This window comes from Asparagus officinalis, chromosome 8 (genome assembly GCF_001876935.1).
Source record: "Asparagus officinalis chromosome 8, Aspof.V1, whole genome shotgun sequence".
Taxonomy (NCBI): Eukaryota; Viridiplantae; Streptophyta; class Magnoliopsida; order Asparagales; family Asparagaceae; genus Asparagus; species Asparagus officinalis.
In genome coordinates this window covers 18,126,983-18,151,087 of record NC_033801.1, presented here as the reverse complement: position 1 = coordinate 18,151,087, position 24,105 = coordinate 18,126,983, and the positions used below count along the sequence as shown (strand labels likewise).

General features: G+C 36.0%; 2 protein-coding genes and 1 long non-coding RNA gene across 5 annotated transcripts; 2 read left to right on the top strand and 1 right to left on the bottom strand.

The window, feature by feature from the left end:
* LOC109820942 lies at nucleotides 7-6,156 on the top strand (the record flags this gene model as incomplete). Its single annotated transcript, XM_020387139.1, has 5 exons — nucleotides 7-628; nucleotides 2,513-2,615; nucleotides 4,458-4,513; nucleotides 5,591-5,755; nucleotides 5,956-6,156. Coding segments are annotated over exons 1-5 (963 nt in total), but the record flags the coding sequence as incomplete, so codon positions are not given.
* Nucleotides 6,166-10,120, top strand: LOC109819622. 2 transcript variants are annotated; one of them, XR_002241565.1, is made up of 4 exons: nucleotides 6,166-6,250; nucleotides 7,329-7,592; nucleotides 7,714-7,783; nucleotides 9,994-10,120. It is a non-coding gene; the product is annotated as an uncharacterized LOC109819622 (long non-coding RNA). The 2 variants fall into 2 exon arrangements; XR_002241566.1 differs by lacking the exons at nucleotides 7,714-7,783; nucleotides 9,994-10,120 and having other exon boundaries at nucleotides 7,329-7,403; nucleotides 7,503-7,706.
* LOC109819878 (probable serine/threonine-protein kinase WNK1) lies at nucleotides 16,445-19,932 on the bottom strand. Of its 2 annotated transcripts, none has more exons than XM_020385838.1 (7): nucleotides 19,467-19,932; nucleotides 19,337-19,374; nucleotides 19,015-19,242; nucleotides 18,705-18,925; nucleotides 18,463-18,623; nucleotides 17,939-18,386; nucleotides 16,445-17,355 (listed from the first exon to the last, which is right to left on the bottom strand). In XM_020385838.1, exons 1-7 carry the CDS (start codon nucleotides 19,539-19,541, stop codon nucleotides 16,598-16,600), a joined length of 1,929 nt encoding a protein of 642 aa, XP_020241427.1. In that variant the 5' UTR covers nucleotides 19,542-19,932; the 3' UTR covers nucleotides 16,445-16,597. The 2 variants fall into 2 exon arrangements, with proteins under 2 accessions (XP_020241427.1, XP_020241428.1); XM_020385839.1 differs by having other exon boundaries at nucleotides 18,463-18,620; nucleotides 19,467-19,931.

Genomic DNA, 24,105 nt, shown 5'->3' with positions numbered 1-24,105 from the left:
TCTCTCATCGAAGCCACCTCCTTCTTCAAAAACCCGCCCAAGTTCGGATCTTTCTCTTCCTCCCCTCTCAGATTCAACCCCCTTCTACAGAAAACCCTCAAACTCTCATTTCCCCCGATCAAAAACCCTAATTTCGTCAAATCCTCCCCCAGATTCTCCCTAACCCCAATCGCAGCATCCAATTCCTCTTATGAAGGACGGAAGCAGACCCCGTTGGCTCGCGGAGGCGATACCTGAAACTCTTAAATCCCTGAAGAAACCCGCAATTGCCCTTGTTTTACTAGGGTTTCTATTGACTTGGGATCCTCATACGGCTCTAGCAGCTTCTGGGGGGAGAATGGGAGGGAGATCTTTTTCTTCTTCTTCTTCTTCGTCTTCGAGGAGTTACTCGGCACCCTCGAGTTCTTTCTCTTATTCCGTGCCCTATTATGCGCCATCGCCGTTCGGAGCTGGGGGAGGGTTTTACTTGGGGCCCGCTGTCGGAGTCGGGTTCGGCGCTGGGTCTGGGTTTTTTCTACTGATGATGGGTTTTGCGGCGGTGATTTTGCTGTCCGGGTTTTTGTCGGATCGGAGTGATGATGGGAGTGTTCTTACAGCTGCTCAGAAAACCAGTGTGCTAAAGCTTCAGGTTTGAAAAAAAATGTTAATTTAATCTTGTTCCATTGAATTGTTATTAACTAGAAATTTCGTTTTGCTGAATATAACATGTAAATGATGCTTACTTCAAGGGTAGGTAAAGATTCAGACCTAACAATGCAAGAAGTAATTTTGAGTTGTAAGCTAGTACTGCAAGATGTCTTTGTTTAGAATTACTGTTGTCGAATCTACCTTTTAAATTTGCAAAACTTCCGTTTGTTCTTAACTTGCTTTTGCTTCTTTCATTAGCTCAAGACATTAAGTTTGCTTAATTTCAGAAGTATTCTGTTAGTTAATATGCATCCACCTCATATAATTGATTTTTTAACGTGGCCCTTATTACAGAGCTACTTTTAAGGCAGTGGCATTGAGAACTGTGACCATTGAGGATTTTTGCCTTGGTTCAAAACACAGGAAACTTATCAGAAATTAAAATGGGTTGAAAATATAAGAGTATACATGATATTTTGCATGCAGACATGTAACCTAAGAGAAAATAGAGAGTACTAGTAGGGCAACATTTGTTGCACATGATGGTATACTTTCACTGACAGTCAAAGAGAGCACAATAGAGAATTGTTAGATTCTTCATTCATGTATGGTCCATTGGTATGTCGTTAAGTATAATTAAATATTTCAATGTAGACTTTTCGTAAAATAGATTTCTTTTTTCAATGCAAACTGTAACTAAAATTGCTAGTACTATAATATTCCTTGTATGTGAGACAGTTCCTCCTACATGGGTGGAGGGTTAGGCTAGACCCACATTTGTAGGTAGATGATACATGTATGTTTTTTTTCTTTAGCAATATTACAGCATCCAGCTCCTTTTAAGGTGAAGTTAGTACTATAGTCTAAGGTCATCGAATTCAGAGTTCATCATCACTACCACTATCAACTTTTCCCCTATGGACTACAAACAGCTGAAGTTGAGACAGCTCCAGTAAATAATTACCATGTCTTTACATTGGACTTTCAAACTGTCACCGTCCTTTTATATACTTGTGCCAAATTCTATGCAGGAGATGCCATAGGACCTTCATATCAGCTGTCAGGCATCATCTTTTATCTATATGTTCCAATTTCTACATAGGCCATGACAGCCATATCATAGAACCTTCATTCCAGTTGGCAGGTAGGCAGACCTTTGTTTCCTGTTCGGAATAATATTATGTAACCAAGGAGCAGTTATCCCAGCTCATGTTGTTTAGGCAGACAACATACGTGTAAGATGGAGACAGTTTGTTAGCATTGTCAATTAATATCCAGTAGATAGAAACTTTAGCCTGCTAAGTGTTAATAGATGCCTATATTCTGTTGAAGTTTAAATTGCATTGTGTCCCTATATTCTGTTGTATATTGGGGTGTTATCATTAATATGCATGGTTTTTTTTTTGAAAAATATCCTTCAAAACAAAATAGGAGAGAAGTAAAATTGTTTAGCTAGGAAATGCATGCATGAGTTTTTTCTACTTCAATAATCATGGTAGTCAGAGGCTATTTGATTCATTTTCCAGAAATGAACAGTGAGATAAACATTAACATGCTGGTTACCTTTTGTAGTTAAGTAGGTCATAAGAAACACACATTTGAAGCTCAGATATTCTTTTGGAAACTGCAGTGAAGTGTTCAACCCTGTATATGTTAATTTACTTGATTTCGGACAGGCTCTATGCAGGTGTCATTTGTTCGTACATTGTTTTAATATATATACTGTTTGCGGAGGTTAAGTCCCTCTAATTTCTTAGTAATTTGCCTTGTGATGTTAGAAAATGCGCAAATTCAACATCTTAAATAAGAGGACCTTTTAGATGAGAAGTTATCAACTTGGTAATGTAGCATTTAGTGTAATCTGCTAATTGACACGCCTTCTCAGGTTGGGTTGCTGGGCATGGCAAGATCGCTGCAAAAGGATCTTGATCGGATTGCTGAAACTGCAGATACCTCTACACCAGAGGGGCTGAGTTATGTATTGACAGGTGAGCTGCATAAGGGCATGTTCACTTTTGTTGTTTATTTTAGTGATTCTCTTTTTTCGTGCTGAAGTCTTATTCATGATCCTCATCTGCCTGAAACTGCAATCTTAAAGACAACTTTTGTGCCCTGTTTTTATGGTGGTAGAATTTTGTTTGTGTAGCCCTGTTTTGTGAAAAGAAAAAGAAAAGAAAAGAAAACATTTCTGTGTATCAAGCCATTCATGGTAGCTATATATTCTAGATTTACACATTTGAAATTTAAGAATTATTGTTTGAGCCATTCTATGCAAGGGTAGTCACTGCTATATATGCCTTCCTTCGGTCCAATTGGGATGTCCTGCTACCCAGGTTATCTCATGACTGATCTACCTTCCTTTGATTACGACACAGTAAGTGCTCTGATTCTCCTTTTCTGACATGCAAAAGAGAATAGTGGTTGATGCATGGTGTTACTACATGAACTCATCTGATTGGCATGTTCAAGAACTATAGATATGTCTTGTCTTCTATGTGTTTATGACCTGTAAGTGATCTGGTATTAGTTCCAACAGAAATGTTGAAGTGCAAAGATGATGCCATCTGGAAGTGTTGTAAGCTAAAAAGAGAGGCGTCTACCTCCTTTCATCCCTGTCTATCATGTGCAGTGGATCTTCCGGGGCTATCAAGAAACTAACACTTAAATGACTTCTCTGTTAAAATCCTAATGGGGCAGTCTAGACTCTACTTAATATTTCATCTGCACCACTATCTTCAAGTGTCAATTGAAATATAGTTTGAATGTTAAAGTAACCCTGTTCTTAAGGCAAATAAGCTAAACCATAATATGGGGACTCAAGAAACAAGTAGATTGAACTTCACACAGTTTAATCCATAAATGTGGTGACAACCAAGAGTCTGTATTTTAAGATGGTTAATTCTGGAGGCATCTATATGCTTCTTAACCAGTTGGCTTTTTTCCTGCATACAACACAGAGGACATGCATGTTTTGTACTTTATAGTGTCTTGACTAATGTGCATCCTAGTATTGTTAATATTTTTGGTATTTCAGCGTCTCTAAGTTCTGCAAGACTAAATTACCAGATTGGTATTAAAATTAGTACATAACGACCAGATTGGTACTAAAAGAAAATCCGGCGACAATAGAGTATTACAACTTGCACAACAAGACAATTTGGCCTACATCTGAAAATCTGGCCACTTCCTCCGGTTAAACAGTCATGTGAGCTAGCACGTGATGCTTATTTGGCTCTCTTAAATGAAATGTGGGTGATGTGGCAGACGAAAATGGAGGGAATTAACTACCCTAACCAAAGGAACCCCATTCCCCCTCTCTCTATGCTGAGGGATGGGCATTTTCATCAACCTAGACTCATGAAGTCCTAGTGTCGAAGTGGTTCTCTGATACTTGAGGTTGGCCGTGATCGGGAGCTTGAGAAGAAACCATGTTCTCATGCAATAGAGAACCCCCAATACCTAACCTAATACCCATTTTGAAAGAATAAAGAGAAGGAAGCCCCAATCTTTTTTTTACCCTAATTTGAAATCTCCTTATTAGTAATGAATTCAGTGTGGTTAACTACCACTGCCATGGCACCTCTAAGAGAGCCACCTAAGCACCACGTGAACAATCACGTGATAGGCTGCCAGATATTTCCGGAAAAATTATTTTGGGCCAAATTGTCTCATCGTGCAAGTTTTAATACCCTGTTGTCACCGGATTTTCTTTTAATACCAAACTGGTCATTAGGTACTAATTTAAATACCAATCTGGTAATTTTGCTGTTCTGCAAGCATGTGTATTGTCATCCTCTGTTCTATTTTGACTATTTCTTCTTTGTTTGTAGAGACTGCATTGGCTTTGCTCCGGCAACCAGATTATTGCATATCTGCATATTCATCTGTAAGGAACTCCTAGTATCTTCTACTCTAGAAATGTTCTCTAATTCCATGTTTAATAATGCAGACAATATTCAAATGTCTGTAGAGAAAAATGACCTCTTTTTATATTTAATCTTTAAAATGTTGGTAATACGTGGGTTTTAATAGTTCACTTGTTGCACAAAAGTTATGATCTGAAGGTTCTTTGATATTACATTTTTCTCATGGTAGTGTGGAGCTTGGAGCAACCATTACCTACCCTGGTTAATGCTAATAGCAGCATGTGACGATTTTATTTATGTTTTACTTCGAGTCTTTCCTATCATTCAAAGGAGACGCGTGTAGTTTAGCTCCCCACATTCAGTTCTCTTGTAATTCTCTTCTTCAGTTGCGAGTTAGGCTACCAAATGATTAAAATTCTAAGCAAATGAAGGATATAGAAACATAATGATAGATGCAAAATTTTGCTCGCGTATGCAGCAGCCGTGTAGTTTCTCCATCTCGTGAGGCAATAACTATTATATCCTATCCTAAAGTTACTGGTTAACTACTGCAAATAATACTCCCGCACCTCCAGCACACGCGCGCGCGCACATGTGCGTGCACACACATGTATATGCACATCATAATGCCCTGCACTTGGATGGCAGAAAGAAGAAAAGAAGTGCTTTACTCTAGCCTTTTGCCTCTCTAACTTAAAATGGAGTTGCAGACGCCGATATTGAGTTTCCTTGAAATCATTCATTGGCAACATTAACTTTTGACAGTTCCTTCTCCTATCAATTTTACTATATGGGTGTTGAGTAGACTTCTGTGTCATCTAGGCTTCTTGTTTAAACATATTTTTAGTTTCGTTTAATCTTACCATCAAGTAACTTGATACTTATCTGTGCGCAAGATTCATGGATAAATTAAGTCTTAATCATAGTAATTGATAGCACTATGACTTCTTCCAATTACCTTACATGAATGATGCTAAAGCCTAAAGTTTGTAGTTGAAATTTAAGATTCAAATGATTGATTCCTTTAAACGACGCCTGAAGTACATTCAGTCATCTGTTAAACACTAACGAATTAGACATTGTATGCACTTATACAGGTGGATGTCAAAAGAAGTATTGAAGATGGGGAGAAGCGATTCAACAAACTTTCAATTGAGGAACGAGGCAAATTTGATGAGGAGACTCTTGTAAATGTGAACAACATTAAGAAGCAAAGGACATCTAGCCAAAGATCCAAAAGTTTTAGCAATGAATACATTGTGGTAAGATCAAACCTTTCCAACATTTGGTTTTACTGCACATAGACTTTATCTTTAAGTTAGAGCATTGTGTTTTACAATTGTCATGAATCATGATATATTGTTGAAAGTCATCATATCTCGTTGATTTACGTTATATTAAATGTTAGTATCAACCCCTAAATTACTGATCTTAGTTGTCTACCCCCTTGCTCCATTTCCAGATTACAATTCTCGTGGCTGCGGAGGGAGTGCACAAACTACCTGTCATTAATAGCAGTGCAGACTTAAAGGAAGCACTACAAAAGCTGGGTTCTATGCCAAGCAACAAGACTCTGGTATACTCACTGAACCCATCTAGAAAAGAATCGAAATATACAACTGTTGAAACGTTATTTCAATATCTGACACCTAACTGGATATCATTTTGGCTGTTATAAGTGCTGGTGGACTCCTCAGAATGAAAACGACACTCTTTCAGAGAGGAGCTTCTTGAAGACATCCACTTTTAAGGCCATTGTAAGATTAAAACCCGAAAGTTTTTCTGTATACCGTTGCTTCTGTAAAAATGAAATGTGTATATAAAGTAGATTTACAGAAGTTTTACATTATTGATTTTGTTACAAAGAGGGCTTGTAATTATAACAGAAGGCTTCTGTTTTCTTCTTGCATTCTCTTCACTGCTTGTCTTTTCGTTATTTTCTGACCATCTGATGAGGGCCATGAGGCCGACTCCTTTTGAAGAATACTGCAAATCTTTAGAATTTGTTCCAGTTTGGGGATATTTAATAATTAATAACCTGTTACCATATTTCAGACCATAGCTAGTATCTGCACAAGTATGAAAATTATAGCATAAATTAATATTTCCAGGCAGTAGATTATCTGGTTCTGTTTTGTTTGTCTTCACTTTCTTTCTTGTTTGTTTTCCTGGGTTCTGAGATTTGCATTGAACTTGTTCTCTCCCGGCGATGAGTATAGTCCTAACTCCTGGCTAATATAACGAAGTATCACAAGTATATAGGCATTCATTTTACGTGATTCAGATTTGATGCTAAACTGAGACAAAATGGCACGTTCATACTAGTAGTAGTAGGGTTTGATTTGAATTTCGGTCTCATTTGTAACCTATGAACATTGCAAGTCCTTAAAACGTGGTTAAATTTTTAACACTAGTTAAAACTGCTCCAATCCTGAAGGACAACACAAATGGTTCTTACCCATTTTGGTGTATCCTCTTCCATTGTGCTGCTGCTCTTGGTGACTATAGGATAAGAATTTTGAACGCAACGAGGACGATGAAGTTTTTATTTTTAGCAAGGTTACTGAATAGTTAGCTTTGATAGGCTTAACTGCTTGGTTTTAGAAATGAATAGAGTGCTGCCGGAATGCTGCGTGTATAAATATTGGCATTGTATCCAGATCTAGACCAGAACTGCCATCTCAATTTTTTTGTGAGATTTTTATTTTGATATAAAGCTTGAATTTATCGAATATTTGTTGCCGATCTTTCTGTTTCCTATAATATATAAATAATATGTTCCGTTTATGAAACAATACAAGTATTGCTTTGGCTGATTCACTACTCCATTTATAGGTAACTGTTATCATTGCGGGTTGCTGCTGAGGAAGACCACGAATTATCTGTAATGCAGCTACACGGACTGCTCTGGTAACACAGGAATGTTGTTTGTTGATGCATATACCACAATGCGAACGCTGAAAGATGCTAAAATTTCCGGTCACGCTCAAATTATTTTTCTCTCGGCAGGCTGCGGAGAGTGTCATGGATTCTTTCAAGTGAGAATGATGCAATTTCAGAGAAGGAGCTTATTGAAGACTATCCACTTTAGAGGCCCCTGTAAGAGATTCAATATTCTTGATAATCATAGAATGAATGCTATTCATTATCTTGCAATAAAGTGTGCTGATAGTTTCTGGTGAAAAACTTACTCTATTTCTTCTATTGTTCAATCTCGTAGCTCCGAATATATAATGGGTGTTTGCCTCTTCCTCCAGTTTCGTCATATTCCGTCGCGGTATCTAGATCTTGTAAGTAATGTTAATTTTTAGTATCCGTATCCTGTAATATAGTCGTATCTTTTGAAGGATTCTGTTAGATTTATTATAAAATTCTAATCCTCAATCCTCACCACAACTTATGATTAGAGGGACTTTAAGATAGTATCAGAGCTATCCATATCCAAATCCCACCAACCACGAATTAAAAGCGGATTTTCTAAAAATAGTTTTTGGTCCATAAAAAAGGCGGTTAAGGAGCATTGTTAGAATTAATATAAAACTATAACCCTCACCACAACTTCGGAGTTTTGGTCTAATAGTTAGAGGGACTTTAAGAGATCTGAATCTAAGATTTGGAGCCAACTTTGCAAGGAGAAAATATGCTATGAATATTGATCAATGATATTAAATGTGCACCCAGATGATATCAACCTTTGGATCAAGCGCATGGATCACAAAGTTAAATGAACCAAGAGAATAGCAACTTTTAGATCAGCACACGAATTAACAAAGTTAAATGATCTAAACGTTAATATCTTTTGAGTGCACGTCTAATGTCATGTACTGTTTTCACTAGATATATTCTCTGTTTGATAGCTGTGACTACGAGGATGCCACTAGTTTTATGCCCCCATGTCGAAATTCAAAAGTTTGGGTCCTTTGTTAAAGGAGAAATCTTGAAGTCTAAAGAACGTCTAACCATCCAATAAAGCTAGGTATTACATGTCACACCTCCACAAAAGCATCAATTGAGTGCTGTAGCGCACACGTTTGACATGTAGATGTAGATAATTTCTTAATCTGGCATGACAAGGCCGAGTCATTGAATTGACTTGGAATCATAATTCTTCAATAGATAGTTCATGCTTATCAAGACACCCCCACTTGAGTTACGAGCACTAATCTCCTTTTATAAGTTTATCTTCTTGATCATTTCTCACATTTTCAGATATGTGTTTTTCTCATTTTTGAGAGTCACTTTCACCCTTAACTAAATATTACCACTTGAGTTATGAGAGGTAAATTACCTTTAATAAAGCTCCTAATCGCCATCATGTGGTCCAGATGCAGACCTCTTAAATGCCGAGTTCCATGTTTTCAACTCACTAGTGTAGGGTTAGTGGAGTAAAATGACAAATTATCACTTATTATCAAACAAGAAGATATAGTATTTTAAAGGAAGGTCAAGGGGGCAAAGATGAGGAAAGAACTAAGATTTTCAGTTTGCCGTACAATATCCTGTATAATGATACATCTACATACCACGTAATGATATAGAAGCAAAGTTTAAGGTCCATCCATTTAGGTGTAATATAAAGTATTTAGATAGGAAAAAATCCCCAGTATGAGTTAATCGTCTTAAAATGGTATGAAATAACACGTTGAACGCAAGTTTGGTACAAATCCAAAATTTTAAATTCAAGATGCAAAATACTTGTTTTGGTCTAAATAATCATGTACCAAATTTGGTTACATGTAGAATACTTTAGGGCCATTTTGGTATTATTTTTTAGGGTGTTTCAATTTATTTTTTCAAAAATAAGCTAATAAGTGTTTGGTGAAAACTTTTTAGGCATACTTATTGAAAATACTCCCCCTTTTAAGGGCGTGCTATCAGAAGCAATCTGACAATGCTTTTAAAATCAGCTTCTGATTTTTTTAAGTTTATATACCATATACACCTTTTATCTTTTAACAATGATAATTAAACACAGCTCTACCAAACAACTTAACTACTTTTTAAGTAGTTTTTGATATTTGATTACCAAATAGTTATTTTCGGTGGCTTGTTGTATAAGTTATTCTATAAGCTGCTTTTATAAGCAACTTAGTATAAGCTCCAATAATACCAGACTGATTGATTCTTAGAGTATCTCCAACAGCTTCCCCATTTTTTATTTTTGGAGAATTTAGTTAGGTTTTTGGCCCAACAGATTCCCCATCTCATTCCCCAAAATAGGGATGAAGGAGAAAAAATAGGGAAGCTTCCCCAAATCTGCAGCATTCTCTAAATTTTTAGAGGAAAAAATGGATTCTTCAAAATGAGGATGCTGTTGGAGTTGGTGTAAAAATTAGTTGGAGAATATGACTTTTGCTTCCCCATTTTGAAAATTTTTTTGGAGAAGCTGTTGGAGATGCTCTTAGACCGTCTAATTAACCAACTTGTCATATATTATTCAACTTGATCGCACTTCTCACTATTAAAGAAATCATTAAAATACTTTAATTTTTATTTGCAGGTACATTATATGATTTAGATCATTTCAACAATATTGATTGGAGAGAATCCTATAAAACTGTATTATTTTTGTAGTCATCACATGTAAGCATCCCTTAATTATAATCTGAAAGTCCTTAATGTGCAAATGATGAGGCCGGCACAAACACTTCAACCAAATTGACATTGAATTCCCAAGATAATGAGGCTATTAAAATGTTATAATCATGCACCATCAAGTGAAGCATCCAATAGGTTTGCAGCTAATTGTTGGATTTATTGATCAAAATAGCTTTCCAAAATAAGTTTTCAAACTATATATTTGCTAACTACTGGTATTTTTTAGAAATCCTTTGTAGCGTAGTGGAAAGTAAAAGTTTTGATGTTTTAAAAGGTTCTGAGTTTGAGGCTTGCCGTAGGCAAGCGACAATTGTTTTGTCTTAAATAAATCAATTAATCTCTCATAAGTACTAGTAGGTCATGAGCCGTGGGCCGTGAGCCAAGGATCAGGGCTAATCGACCTAAGGCACTAAGTGACGCTTTGAAGGCGCACTTTGCACTTCGCACGAATGTATCGTGGCTAGGTGGCGTCACGTTGACTGCCGCCTCGCAGGCTGCTTTGCAACATGCATGGGAGCTTTGCGTTCACAGGTGACCATCGTGTTCATGCGAGAGTGCGACCCTTGCATTCGCGAGAGGGAACGAGACCCTCGCGTTCGCACGAGGGTGCGACCCTCGCGAGGTGCGACGCAACCCTCACGTTTGCGCGAGGGTGTGAGCCTCGTGTTCGCGAGGCACGCGCGACAGTCGCGTTGCGTAGAAACATGACCCTCTGTTAGACCCTAGAGGTGGGTGATTAGGGCCTTATGCTAATCTAATCCGATTTTTTACCAATTAAAACTTATTAATAAATTATTCTTGCAAGATAGATATACAATATGTTATGAGTAAGAATATACAATATGAACAAAGAGATATATCCTAGCAAAAAGGTATATGATGAAATATATGCAAGGATATATAAATTAACACAAGGGTAAACAATCTAAACTAAAGATACAATTGTGATAGGGCAATATAAACAATGCAAACATAAAATATGATCACGGAGTTCGGACATTCCGTCCTACGTCTCCGCTCCCCACTCCCGGGAAGAAATCCACTATCATAACCGGATTTTATACGCTCACCCGAATAACGTTTACACCTCACAATGTTGGTTTTCAACGCTCACCGATCAACGTTCACAAACACTCACAATGTCGGTTTTCAACGTTCACCGATCAACATCCACTCCTCACACTCTGTTTTCTAGCTCACCGAAAACTTTACAACACTAACAATATAATAACAAATATGTTCTTTACAATAGATAAGAACTCAATGTAGCTCACTCTCAATTGTTACAACTCCCCACAACCTAAATTATATTAAGTATGAAAATACAATAAGCTCAATGATTGTGTGTGTAAGCAATGAGAAAAATTAAATCAACTAAACTCAAATATAAATACTAGCTTAATAGAATGATAATCAAACAATATAAAAGTAAAGCTAGATTGAGTTTAGAAAACTTCTCTAATAAATGACAAGAGAGAGAGAGAGAGAGAGAGAGAGAGAGAGAGATGATTTGAAGCTCAAACACCAAGTGATGATCTCTTCTAGCTCTTGTAGATGATTTGAAGCTCAAACACCAAGTGATGATCTCTTCTAGCTCTTGTGAAATTCTCTTCACAAACAATCTCTTAAACACTCTTTTAAACAAATACAAAACAAACTTAAACCCTTGTTAAACTCTTTTAAAACATTCTCTTAGTTATATATGAAAGATGAGAGCAATGGGGTATATATAGCCTTCCAAAATCTCAGCCAAAAAACCCAATCAAAATGACCAAAAAGCCCAAGAGAAAACAGTTCAGAAACTAGTCGTTGAACTGATCTGACAGTTCGGCGGTCGACCGCGGCGATCGACCGCGAGCAACAAAAAGCTGAAGAAAGGCTATGGAAAGCAGACGGTCGACCGTGGCGGTCGACTGCGAAAGTCTTTGGATTTGCCACGGTCGACCGTCACGGTCGAATTATGAACTGCAGGCGGTCGACCGTGACGGTCGATCGCGAACTGATACATGGGGTTTTTACAGGTTTTTGTAAACAGTTTTTGAGACTTTTAAAAATATGTTAAAAATAACAAATAAAGTCCAAAGATAATAAAACTTTGGAAAATGTATATAAACATGTAAATGAACATGTTACAAAAAGAATTTTCCAAATTGTATTTTTCATTTGTGAAAAATCATCATTTTGCAAAATAGTCCAAAATATGAAAATGTAAACGTATGAATTTTGACATTTTGGCTAAACCATATTTTGAAACTTTACAAAATAATTTTATAGACTTGAAGAATATTCACGAGGCGAATCCTCAGTGTCATTGCGAGAGACTCATCCACACGGTCCTCGCCGACTGCCAATGTGTTGGAACGGCGAAACCTTTGGTATTTGAGAGGCTTTCTCAACAGGCCTCTCGACCGAGGCCCTCCCGTCGAAGGCGCCGTCACCAGAAAAGACGCGCTGCTGACGACCTAAACCAAAACATATATGTATATATATATATATATATATATAACCAAAGCGTGTATGTGTGTATATGATTGAACTTAAAGTACCAACACACATAATATAACACATAAACTAAATGTTACCCAAGCAATCTTAATCTTCAACGAAGCTCTATCTTGGTACACTTACGGATGAAACTTGAACTTGTATCTTTAACTTGAATAGCGATGCTTCAATCACTATTCCACCAACCTCCATTTGATATGATCGTTATGACGCAATCCATCTAACCTCCAACACGTTGTTTGCCTAGAATAAATACGAAAACACAAACACTAGACAAACAACATTAGAAGTAAATTGTTTGTTAAACATCATCAAAACAAAAAGGCCAACACCCTCGTGTTCAGACGTTACTGCATGCAGCAGTTACACCAATTAAATCATTTGATGTTACAATCATAATTGTCATTATGATTTGTAACAATCAAATTGATTGTGGGTGACCCTTGAGCTGGCCTTAGAGGCTTATAAATAGTGCCCATTAGGGCAGCTCTTGGAGAGGAAAACACACTGAAGTGTTGTAAAACTTGAACATATTGAATATATTAAGCTGTTGTGCTGCTGCAGAGTTTAAAAGCGTGCAAGATTTAGTCTGTGCCTGAAGGAACATAGCTCTGAACCGAAAGGTTATTACAGATCGAAAGATCTTTGCCTAAACCGAAAAGTTTTGAACCGAAAAGTTTTAACAGATCGAGGAAATCGTTGCCTTGACCGAAATGTCTTATAGATCGAGGAGATCTTGACAGTACTTGGTTGGTGCATACCATTGTACTGTACTGCTATTTTTGGAAGCAGTTTGACCTTGAGAATCTTGCACTGGAATAGACCAAATATTGCTTTAAGCACAGCATTTCACAAACGCACAACAGCTAACCTGAAAAAGTTTTAAAATATAGCACTTCAGCTTTCTTTCAGTTCTCTCTAATTTATATCTGTTTTATTCCAGATTTAGCCACAGGCCAACACTAATTAGGTTGCCATCATCATTTTACTCAAAAGATTATGATATCCGAAAAGGCTATTAACTTAACACGGTCAAAAGCCATCTCCACTTTAATATATCTTTATCAGATCTGCCCGCTTTAAGTAATAATTAAAAAAAGATTAATTAGAATATTTTTTCTAAAAAAAAACCCCTCCACATGCAAAGTCTTCACGGGATCAAGCGTTAACTAATTGCTGAACAAATTCCATTAGGTTCTCATTATTCTAATAATAAAGAAGGTTGGCCTTTCCTTTCAAGTCCACCCACGACTCTGGTCACACGCCTATATTATTTTTTGATTGATTAGATGTGAGGTTTATCTGAACAATTACATTGAGAACTAAATCATTTTCATTAAAAGTACTTCTAATGAGTACCTATCATTTTCTCCACAAAAACAGTAATTGTTGAGGAGCTTCCTTAGTTTCTTTTTTCTATATCTATATAATAGAAAATTCTCAAGCTAAACATCTAACATCTTAAATTAAATAAATTCTTAATACCATATAATAAGTAGAAGTAACATGCCAAAGCAGCTGTTAAGGGCCTCTTTAGTTCTAGAGAAGGGGTGAAAACGCGGGGAGAGCGTTTTCTTTGTCAGAAAATTGCAAAACAAGAATCCTAGAAACCCGTCTATTTTGCACAAAAATCCTCAAAAATAGTTTTCGAAAATGTTAGCATTCATTATGTTTTCAAGAAAACCCAATTCCACATATTATGCGTAGAATTAGATGGGAACCGTGTGTTTTTATAATTTAATAAATATTTGGACATAGATTTGTTTAGATTGAAACCGCGTGTTTTTATTCCGAAAGTACTCAATCTCCTATAAGAGGTGAATTCCTGTTCTCTGTTTTGAAACAAACTGTTGAATTGTTGCAAAGCAGGATTCCATCGTCCGTTTCTATGTGAAAACAAAACAAAAAAATTTCCAAGAAAATGTCTAATAAAAAAACAGTTTTTAATTTTTTTAAAAAAGAATATAAGATGAGTCCTCACACGAAAGACCCCACCATGCTACTATTTCATCGGAATTCTATTCCTATATTAGTGGGAAATGAAACAAGCCCACCCTTAATTTAAAAATGGGAAATGCCAAAAGGACCCCAAATATGGGACAAGGGGAGGGGACAGGTGAGGTGTCTCCTCCCCACTGTTCATGAACAGTGTATCATGCAGTGGGGAGAGGACACCTCACCCGTCGTCTCATATTTGGGGTCCTCTTAGCACTACTCTTTAAAAATCTTCGGTCCTTTGAGTACGGATGATGAGCCAGCAAGAATCTCATGAGCCTTTATTAAATTAAGTCACGCATATTGCATAAGATCAACATTATATTTTCAAGATTATTCTCTACGATATAACTTTTAAAGTGTTTTAGTCTAGCCGCTATAAGCATCCAAAGGCCAAAGGTTACCATTGGATGCAGGTGTCTTTGCTCTATTTTTCTAAAACTAAAATAGTAGTTTGTTCTTGAATTTAGTCATTTTTTAAAAAGAAACTATTTATACCTCTTCAATATTATTAATCGCAAGATGGATAAATCAAATCCAGTGTTGTGCAAGGCAAGAAGATTCCTGCAAACGTATGAAACTCAACCATGAAGCTAGATTTTAATCCCCTTTGTCTTGAAACTCTAATTACTTGTTGTAAGTAAACTGAGAGCAATAATACATTGACACTATAGTTAATAAAAATACTCATCAGGAGTTTCTTTAAAAAGGAATTGCTTAAGAATTCACCTTAACGCTAAAGGATCAGCCTGCTCTAACTTTAAGAAGAATAAACTGTCATCTTCAAGTCCAAATCTCTATCTGTTAAGGGTCATAGATGAGCTGATCAAAAAATTTTATGATTTTTTCATCTCAGAAAATATGCAGGTATGCGATACCAATTCTCGAATAAATACCTTACCTCGATCATTATGATAAAATCTAAAAGGTAAGTTTACCTAAAAAATTGACATATATCTTAACTTAAGTAGGCACACCATTTTGTACGGCAAGGGCAATAAATTTGGTCACCAAGAGCCATCTCTCTTTAATTTTAGTGGTTTGTCACTTTCATTAGCTGTTACTGCCCAAATTTCTAGTGTAAAACTCAAAAGGGTTGTCCTTCAAGAAAACTTCTAAAATTATTAGAATATTTGCTAATCAAACAAGCCTCCACATGCTAAAACTTAATAAGATCAAGCATCAGCATATGCTCAATAGCTTCCAGTTTTAAGATGGGCATGCATATTGCTTCTTTAATCTAAGCAAAAGAAGTTGGCCTTTCTTTTCAATCCACTCTTTTCGCATGCCTCGATTCCTTTGCGCTTTGAAGTGGTGAGAGGCCTATCACAAACACTGAGATTACTATTGGCACTCGATCAATTCTCTATTCTCGTGTATATCCATGTAATATGCAAATGCTAAGAATCCCAAAAGTTGAAATTGATATCAAATTAAACAGGAAATGTATTGATCCATTTGTTGTATATTATGAGCTTTTCATATCTAACCGAATACCGTCATACTTCAAAACTAAAAGATCAACCTAATTGTTGGGTTGTCATGAACATATGTAAACTAGGCTGATCTACTTGGACTCAGTTGACTCAAAAGGACTACTCCTAATCTGAGTCATGAGCCAGCCATATATAATCATACGTCTAACTATTTTCCAGAGTTGGAGCTAGACTAGACGAAGATATTGAGCTAAATGGATGCGAGACGCTCTTAAAATTAGTCCAAACTGTAATGCAGAGGTTTCACTCTGCTGGCAGTGTACAACAAATTGGACACGAACAGAACCCAAGAACTACTGATTCTTCATATAAGAATAAAAGCTAATCTAGAAAAGATAGAATAAATAAATAAATAAATTCTTCAAACTATGAAATATATGTCTATTATTATGATGTAAAATACAATGCATGGGTGTGGTTTACAGCTCTATAGTTTTCAGAAAATCTCCCACATCATTTCATATACCTTTTCTGAGCTAATACCCACAAAGATCTAAAAAAAAGCAGCATCTAAATGCATAGAGACCTGGCTCTTGAGAGAGAAGTAGGCACTGGATCCCCATTATAGCATCCATTTCCTATGAACATCTTCTCTAAGGCAAAATCAGGATTCAGTTCTTCATCTCGAACCCTTTGAGCTCCCTCGTCAGGCTGACCACCAGCAGACTTCTCAGTATCCACATCAGGGCGACGAAATGAGAATCTTCTACCCAAATGAAAGGACTTTATAGGTTTTGGTAGTCTATAAGTCTCAAACTTACGCCCATTTGTGGCCTCTTTATCAAGATCCAATGATAGATTCATATTTCTCCTCCTCCCTGATCGTTGTCTCCTAAAATCTTTAACCCTCATCCGATACATTGATTTCATCAGTTGTGGATCTTTAGGGATCTTGTTCTCATAATCATGAGATTTTCTTATGTAATTCTGTGATTCATTGTCCATGTTTATTATTACTGGCTCATTATCACAATCTTGATCGGAGTGGCTCTCTTCTGATCCTTGTGGTGCTCCCTCAACTCTGCAACTTATTTCTTCGAACTGATTTTGCTTCTTAAAGCATGGCGTATCTGGAAAGCTCGAAATCTCTTCAATACCCATGCGAGCTTTCCACTCAGGTACTAAGGAAGAAACCTCTCCATCAATCATCTCTGCAATTCTTGTAACCTCGTGATCGGTTATATCCAATTCATCTATCATTTCTGCTGCGACTCCAAGTGCTGTATCAGTGTCGGTGTCAAAAGGGAAGTAGATATTTCGTACACGTCCTGCATAAAACATTATATGGTATTGTTATAAATACTAAAATAACAAATGAAGATCTCTACAAATCAATATGCTTATGTTTGGTTTTGGGAAGGTATCTTGGAAAGAACTACACCTAGTAACTTCAATAATTTTCAGTTGCTAAGGATGACTGACAGTTTGGATGAGCCATTTTTTTCCAACCAAAATTAGTATATTTTCTGTGGAAAAATATGATTCACTATTAAGCAAGAACCTGTAAATCAAAAAGGTTTCACTAATGCACTGGCAAAATATTCAAGGCACCAGCTTGCAATCAATTAGCTATCGGTCTATGAAGAATTACAAGAAGTAATTATAATGAAAATATGGTACTCGTTCCAACTCTAGAGGGTTAAATGACAAGTAGAAAACCATACTCTATAAATGGCTAGAAGACATCGTCTTCTTATCTATATTTTTCAAAAATTATCAATTTTCTAGCAGAATAAACAACTGATACACGAAATATTTCCTATTCACATAAGTTATTTCTTTTGCCTTGAACTCCACAATTCCTTGAACTCAAAAGAATATGAATACGTAAAATTATCAAATATTTCTCACCTTCTTTATCGCCAATTTTGAGCCTAATAAAGATACCCCCATCATCTCCTTTCCTTCCTTTAATCGCAATATCAACATCTGCAACGCTCTCATCCTCATCCTCATCTTCATCACCATCAAAAAGGTCAATACCGTGTTTCTCACAATAAGCTGAATTATCCTCCCAATCATTATCCACATCTGATTCATGCTGAAGATCGTCGGAGGATCCATTAGCAATCAAATAACCATTACTATGGTGTGAACCACAAGAAGGCTGCCTCGATATGGGGCCCATTGAAATAATATCAGGTTCCAAATAACCAGAGCCAATATTATCGGTTTGGAGAAAAGGATCCACTAACAGCTCCCTTGCTGATAACCTCTCAGAGGCTGCTGCAAGGCATTTCTCAATGAATTGCCTCACCTCAGGATCCTTTATTCTATACAATGCATCTGGCTTTGCCCCCTAACAGGAAGTGATGAAGGTCAATAAGAATCACCGAAATCGAAAAAAATTTAGATGAAATTCTAAGAGTTCTTACAGTGATGACTTTTTTGTATATCTGGGCAGGATGAGTGCATTCACTATACGGATATTCAAAAGTAACCATCTCCAGCACGCACATACCAAAGGAATAAATGTCGACTAATTCATTGTATTCTTCTTCATAAACCTCAGGAGCCATGAACTCCGGCGTGCCTACTTAACAACAATTGCAACTTTACCATGAGAACATTCAAAAACTCGAAACACTCAATAAAAATGGGATTTTGTGCTATTTACCTACACAATGAACCGCGTGTGATTTGCGGAGGATAGCGGCTAGTCCCAAATCGCCAATCTTGACTTCCCCATGATTCCCATTGATGAATATATTGTCACATTTGAGATCTCTATGGATGATGGGGGGATTATGACCATGGAGATAGAGAAGACCCATCAAGATCTGCCTACACCAATGCTTAACTGCTCTAATATGAACCCTCTTGTGCATTTGCCTATACCTAAACGTAAAATAAATCAAAACTGAAAATGGGTAATTGAACAATTTTCTCAAAAGGCCCCTGAATCAAAAAAAATTTGGTATACTTACTGCCTGAGGGTGCCAGAGGTGAACATCTCAGTGACAAAATTGATGTTCCTCTTTGAGACATCAACCCATGATGCATAGAATTTCATGATGTTTTTGTGCTTCAAGGTCTTTAAGAGATGGATCTCACAGTAGAGCCTCTCTAAGTCATCCGGGCTCTGCAAAAAGTCATACAGCTTCACTTGGTTCCATGCTACCTCCATCCCTTCATACTCATCAAATGCCTTGTAACTGAATTTAGGATTTTAAAAAAGGGGGAAAAAATCAAATAAAATCCTATCAATCGTAAGAAAAATCGAGCTTATTGATGAGATAATCCACATACACTGTCTTCGAAGCGCCTTTGCCCAGGACCTCATCATACTGAAAATAAAAACAAGAGAAATTAGCCCAGGAACAGAAGGTGATCAAATAAACAGAGGGATCATAAAAATCTTTGATTTTGATTTTTATACCCTGCCAAATCTCCCCGTAGGATCAACCTCTACAAATTCAGGGCAATCTGAGTCATGAGGAGGGATACCCATCATTCTCTACTCAAATCAATCTCCTTTCTGAAGATAAAAGACTTCTCTTTTAAACTCCTTATTACAGAATCATAAACCAAAGAGAGAATTCGAAGAAACTCCCTGAGGACCCACGAGAGAGGAGTTAGAGAGAGAAACAAGCATTTATGAGTGAGAGCTTGGGGGGTTCCATTTTCATCACGAGGACAGATATGAGCAGGTTTCCAAACTCATTAAATACCAAAAAGAAAAAAGAAAAAAAAAAGAAAAAGAAAACACTTATTAACATATAATAATGTTGATGATATAGGAATTCAACAAACAAAACAGTGGGGGGCCAATAAAGGACAGGTTCTGGGGTCCCCTCTGCTTCCTGCCTTCTTCCCTGGCTCTTCCTCTCCAGGGCAGCCACGGTTGAAAGCTATTTGACATCTCGTCGCCACTCCTGATAAATAAATTAATTAATTCTCACCTTTGTTTGAAGATAATATTATCACCCCTTTTGGTTTTATCTTATGGTGACATGTGAGTATGTTGTACTGCACGAGATACTCTTTTTCGGCGGTGGGGCGTATAAGGGGCTAGTTTGGTTGGTTTCTAAAAAGCTAAGAATAGGAAATTGGGTCATGAAAATCTCAAAAATATTAATTTCCTCCATTTACATCCTTAAAACTCACTACAACATCCAATAAAACATTATTTTCATCAAACAACTCATGCATTTTATCCAATAAAATAAAATATTATTTTCATCCATCAACTCATCTCATATCATCTCCTAAAAAAACCAAACACAAGAAATGTGTCACATCATCCAATCCATCTCATTTCATCTTTAAAAATCACACACATCATCCAATAATATGGTGACAACTCATCTCACCTCATTAACATTCAATTTTCTCTCATTTCCTCAAAAAAAATCAAAGAAATTAATTTCCTTAAGTGTGGGTCACATCATTCAATAATATAATGACAACTCATCTTATCTCATCTCATCTCTTATTTTTAAGAATAAACCAAACACAAGAGAAGAACCTATTATAGGAAATAGGTTTCTTATAATTCATTTCCTTATTTTTTTTAACCAACCAAACAATCTCAAAACAAGTTTTCTTAAAAAACCACCCACATCATCCAATAATATGGTGACAACTCATCTCATCTCATCTCATCTCCTATTATATGATTTCCTTCATTTTTTAGCCAACCAAACAACCATAAAACAATTTTTTTTTAAAAAAATAGGTTTCCTATTCTTTGATTTCCTTCTTTTTTTAGCCAAACAAACAGGCCCTAAAATACTGTGAGGTGCAAAGAGACAGTACATTGGTATGTGTGTGTGCACGGGATGCGTGTGGCTGGCGGAGTGGGCGTTTGGCGGAGGCTCTAAGTGACCCAAATACCATGTAGCTTCCCACTTTGTTGCACTTTAACACTGCAAGTCGTGTATTTTTTTATGAAAATACTATAAGATTTCTAAAATTTACTTGTTACTACTATGAATCATGTAAACACGAAAATTTTCAACCGAATATTTCCTTATGATACTTACATGCTAATTCTAGAGCTAATTAACTAATAATAATTGTTAAATTTTCTATTTAGTCAACCGAAAAATGTGTCAATGCCCTAAAAAAAGAAAGTGATTGTGACCAACCCCCTGTATTAATTTTTGTGTGAGAAAGCCCCCAATACATGAAATAATTGTGTTTGAGCCCCTATTTACTTTTCCAACCCAGCACAGAGAAAAAACTATTTATCAAAATCCAAAACCCATTCCCCCAAAACTTATCTGCCTCTTTCTCTCTTCTCTCACTCAAAGCTCAATCATCTCGAGAACCCAAAATTCAAAACCCTAGTTTTCAGTCAAACGTCCATTAAATTCAGAAAAAATTCTAATAAAAATTCAAGTAAAATGACCTAGAACCCTAATATGGAGAAGGGTGAAGGAGACAACACCCAAATGGAAGGGGTTCGTCACCAGTGTCGTTCGACTCGGTTGGCGAATGAGGATGCGCCAAAATCATCCGCCTCCGTCTCTGCCTTCATATCCCTCTCCGGCGGTTCTTCTCCGACATCCTCCGAGGATGAGGAAAATAACGAGACAACAGTGACCCTATTGAGCATGAAAAGGGAACCGAAAGTTTGGGAATGCAAGAGGAGCTGCTCGACGGAGGCTGTGCCCATCCCTAAGAAGAAGTAAGATCCCAATCAATTGAGTGATTTTGAATTTAATTATTTTTTATTATAAGTAATTTATAAAATTATGGTGTTGAATGTTAGTTGAAAATATGAGCGGGAAAAAAGAAAGAAAGTTAACAATTTATTTATTTGAAATGCGATTAAGATTTATGGTTTCTGTTTATGAAAAAATGGCGGTGAAAAACTAGTTATTGTAGTGTAGAACCAGTTTCTTAATTTGGGAGTATGATCTCAATAATATCAAATATAATCATTTTGAAGAAATGTATGTCAATAATTATCATTTGTTGTTAGCTATTAGCAATGCATGGCAATAATTCTCGTTTGTTAGTAATTAATCTTTTCGTTTTATCCCCAGAATATTTTGAGAAAGTGCAGATATGAAGCCGTCCCTTGCGAGCAACAGTCTGGAATGTTAGTATTTCATAAATTTAATCTTTTTATTTTATCCACTATTATATATCTAACTAGCTTGCTACTTTATATCATGCAATTTTAATTGTGGAATTTTAGTGTCCTTATATATGAAGGCTATAATCCGCGGTGTTGATACACTTCAAGTAACTACTCTCGACGATGAATCTGATGTCATATGTGCTAGGCTTGTAGCTGAACTTCTAGTAAAAGGATGGGAACAAAATAATCAAGCAGAGACATTAGATAAGGATGAGAGAAAGTTGTTCTAAAAATTAATTAATTGAACCAAATCTTGTGTGCATGTTTGTATTGTGTATATTAATTTAGTTGTGTAAACAGTTGATGTAGATGACAAACAATGCAGCAAGTTTGACCTTTATTGTTCTTATTGCATTTTGGTATTTTTTCACAATATATTTACGTTTTGTTTTGATACAACATATATTTAACAGGTTCAAATGAAAAGCTACATGTTCACTTGAATTTCAATAGAAAAAGCCAATACTTAACATGTACATTTGACAAGTTAATATATTTAGCTGCGTGTTATCATGTTATAAAGAAAGTTGCTATGTAACAGTGAGAGTTAACATATTATGCTGAAAGTTAACATATTCAGCTGACAGTTAGCGTGCAGAGATGAAATATAACATGTTCATAAGAAAGTTAATATATGCAAATGAAAGTTAGCATATACAGCTGAGAGTTAACATGTTCACGTGAAAGTTAACATATACACCTGAAAGTTAACATATACAGATAAGAGTTAACATTCTCACGTAAAAGTTAACATGTTCAGGTGAAAGTCAACATTTTCAGCTTAAATTTAATATATTCAGTTGAAAGTTAACATATTCACTTGAAAGTGTAAAGAATTTGAAAGTCAACGTGTATAGTTAAAAGCCAACATGTTCATCTCAAAGTTAACATAGTCAAATAAAAGTTAACATGTTTAGCTAAAAGTTATCTAGCTGAAAGTAGTTTTAGCACCAAGATATTTTATAGGAAATACAAACAGTATACCTCAGCTAAACAAGTACATTACACAAAACTTCTTACATTCTTACAACTGATATTGCTTGAGTACACAATAGCATTTTCGTAGCAGCATATGATCATTTTCGTAATAGCATATTATCATTTTATTACATCTGAAGTTAACATGTTCAGCTGAGAGTTATCGCCTTCAAATGAAAGTTAACATGTTCATGTTAAAGTTAACATGTTAGAATGAAAGTTAACACATATAGCAAAAAATTAACATGTTCAGCTGAGAGTTAATGTGTTCAAGTGAAAGTTAACATGTTCACGTTGACGTTAACATGTTTGACTAAAAGTTAATATATACAACATAAGGTTAACATGTTCAGTTGAGAGTTAACATTTTCATGTGAAAGTTAACATATTCATGTTAAAGCCAACATGTTCGTCTAAAAGTTAATATATACATCTAAAAGTTAACATGTACAACTTGTAGTTAACCTTTTTAATTAAAAGTTAATATTTTTAGCTAAAAGTTAACATCTTCACTTAAAAGTTAGCTAAAGAATCTGAATGTCAACGTGTACAGTTGAAAACCAACATTTTCTTTTGAAAGTTAACATAGTCATATGAAATATTAGCACAAAGTTATTCAATTGAAAGTTTTTATAGTACCAAGATATTTAACAAGAAGCAAAAATAGTATACCTCAGCTAAACAAGTACATTACACAAAACTTCTTACATTCTTATAGCTGATATTGCTTGAATATATAATATGATTAGTCTTACAACTTCCCAGATTACAAAAGTCTTCCACAATATACTATAAAATTCTGGACGACCTATATTTCTCTAACAAAAGTATTGTTGTAAGAAGCAGTCCATCCTAATCACTAATTGGCTCATTGCAAGTTGCTCGATTGTGACCATCAGCTTTGCATCGAGAACATTTCGCTAAAATCACAAAGCTTACATCACACAAA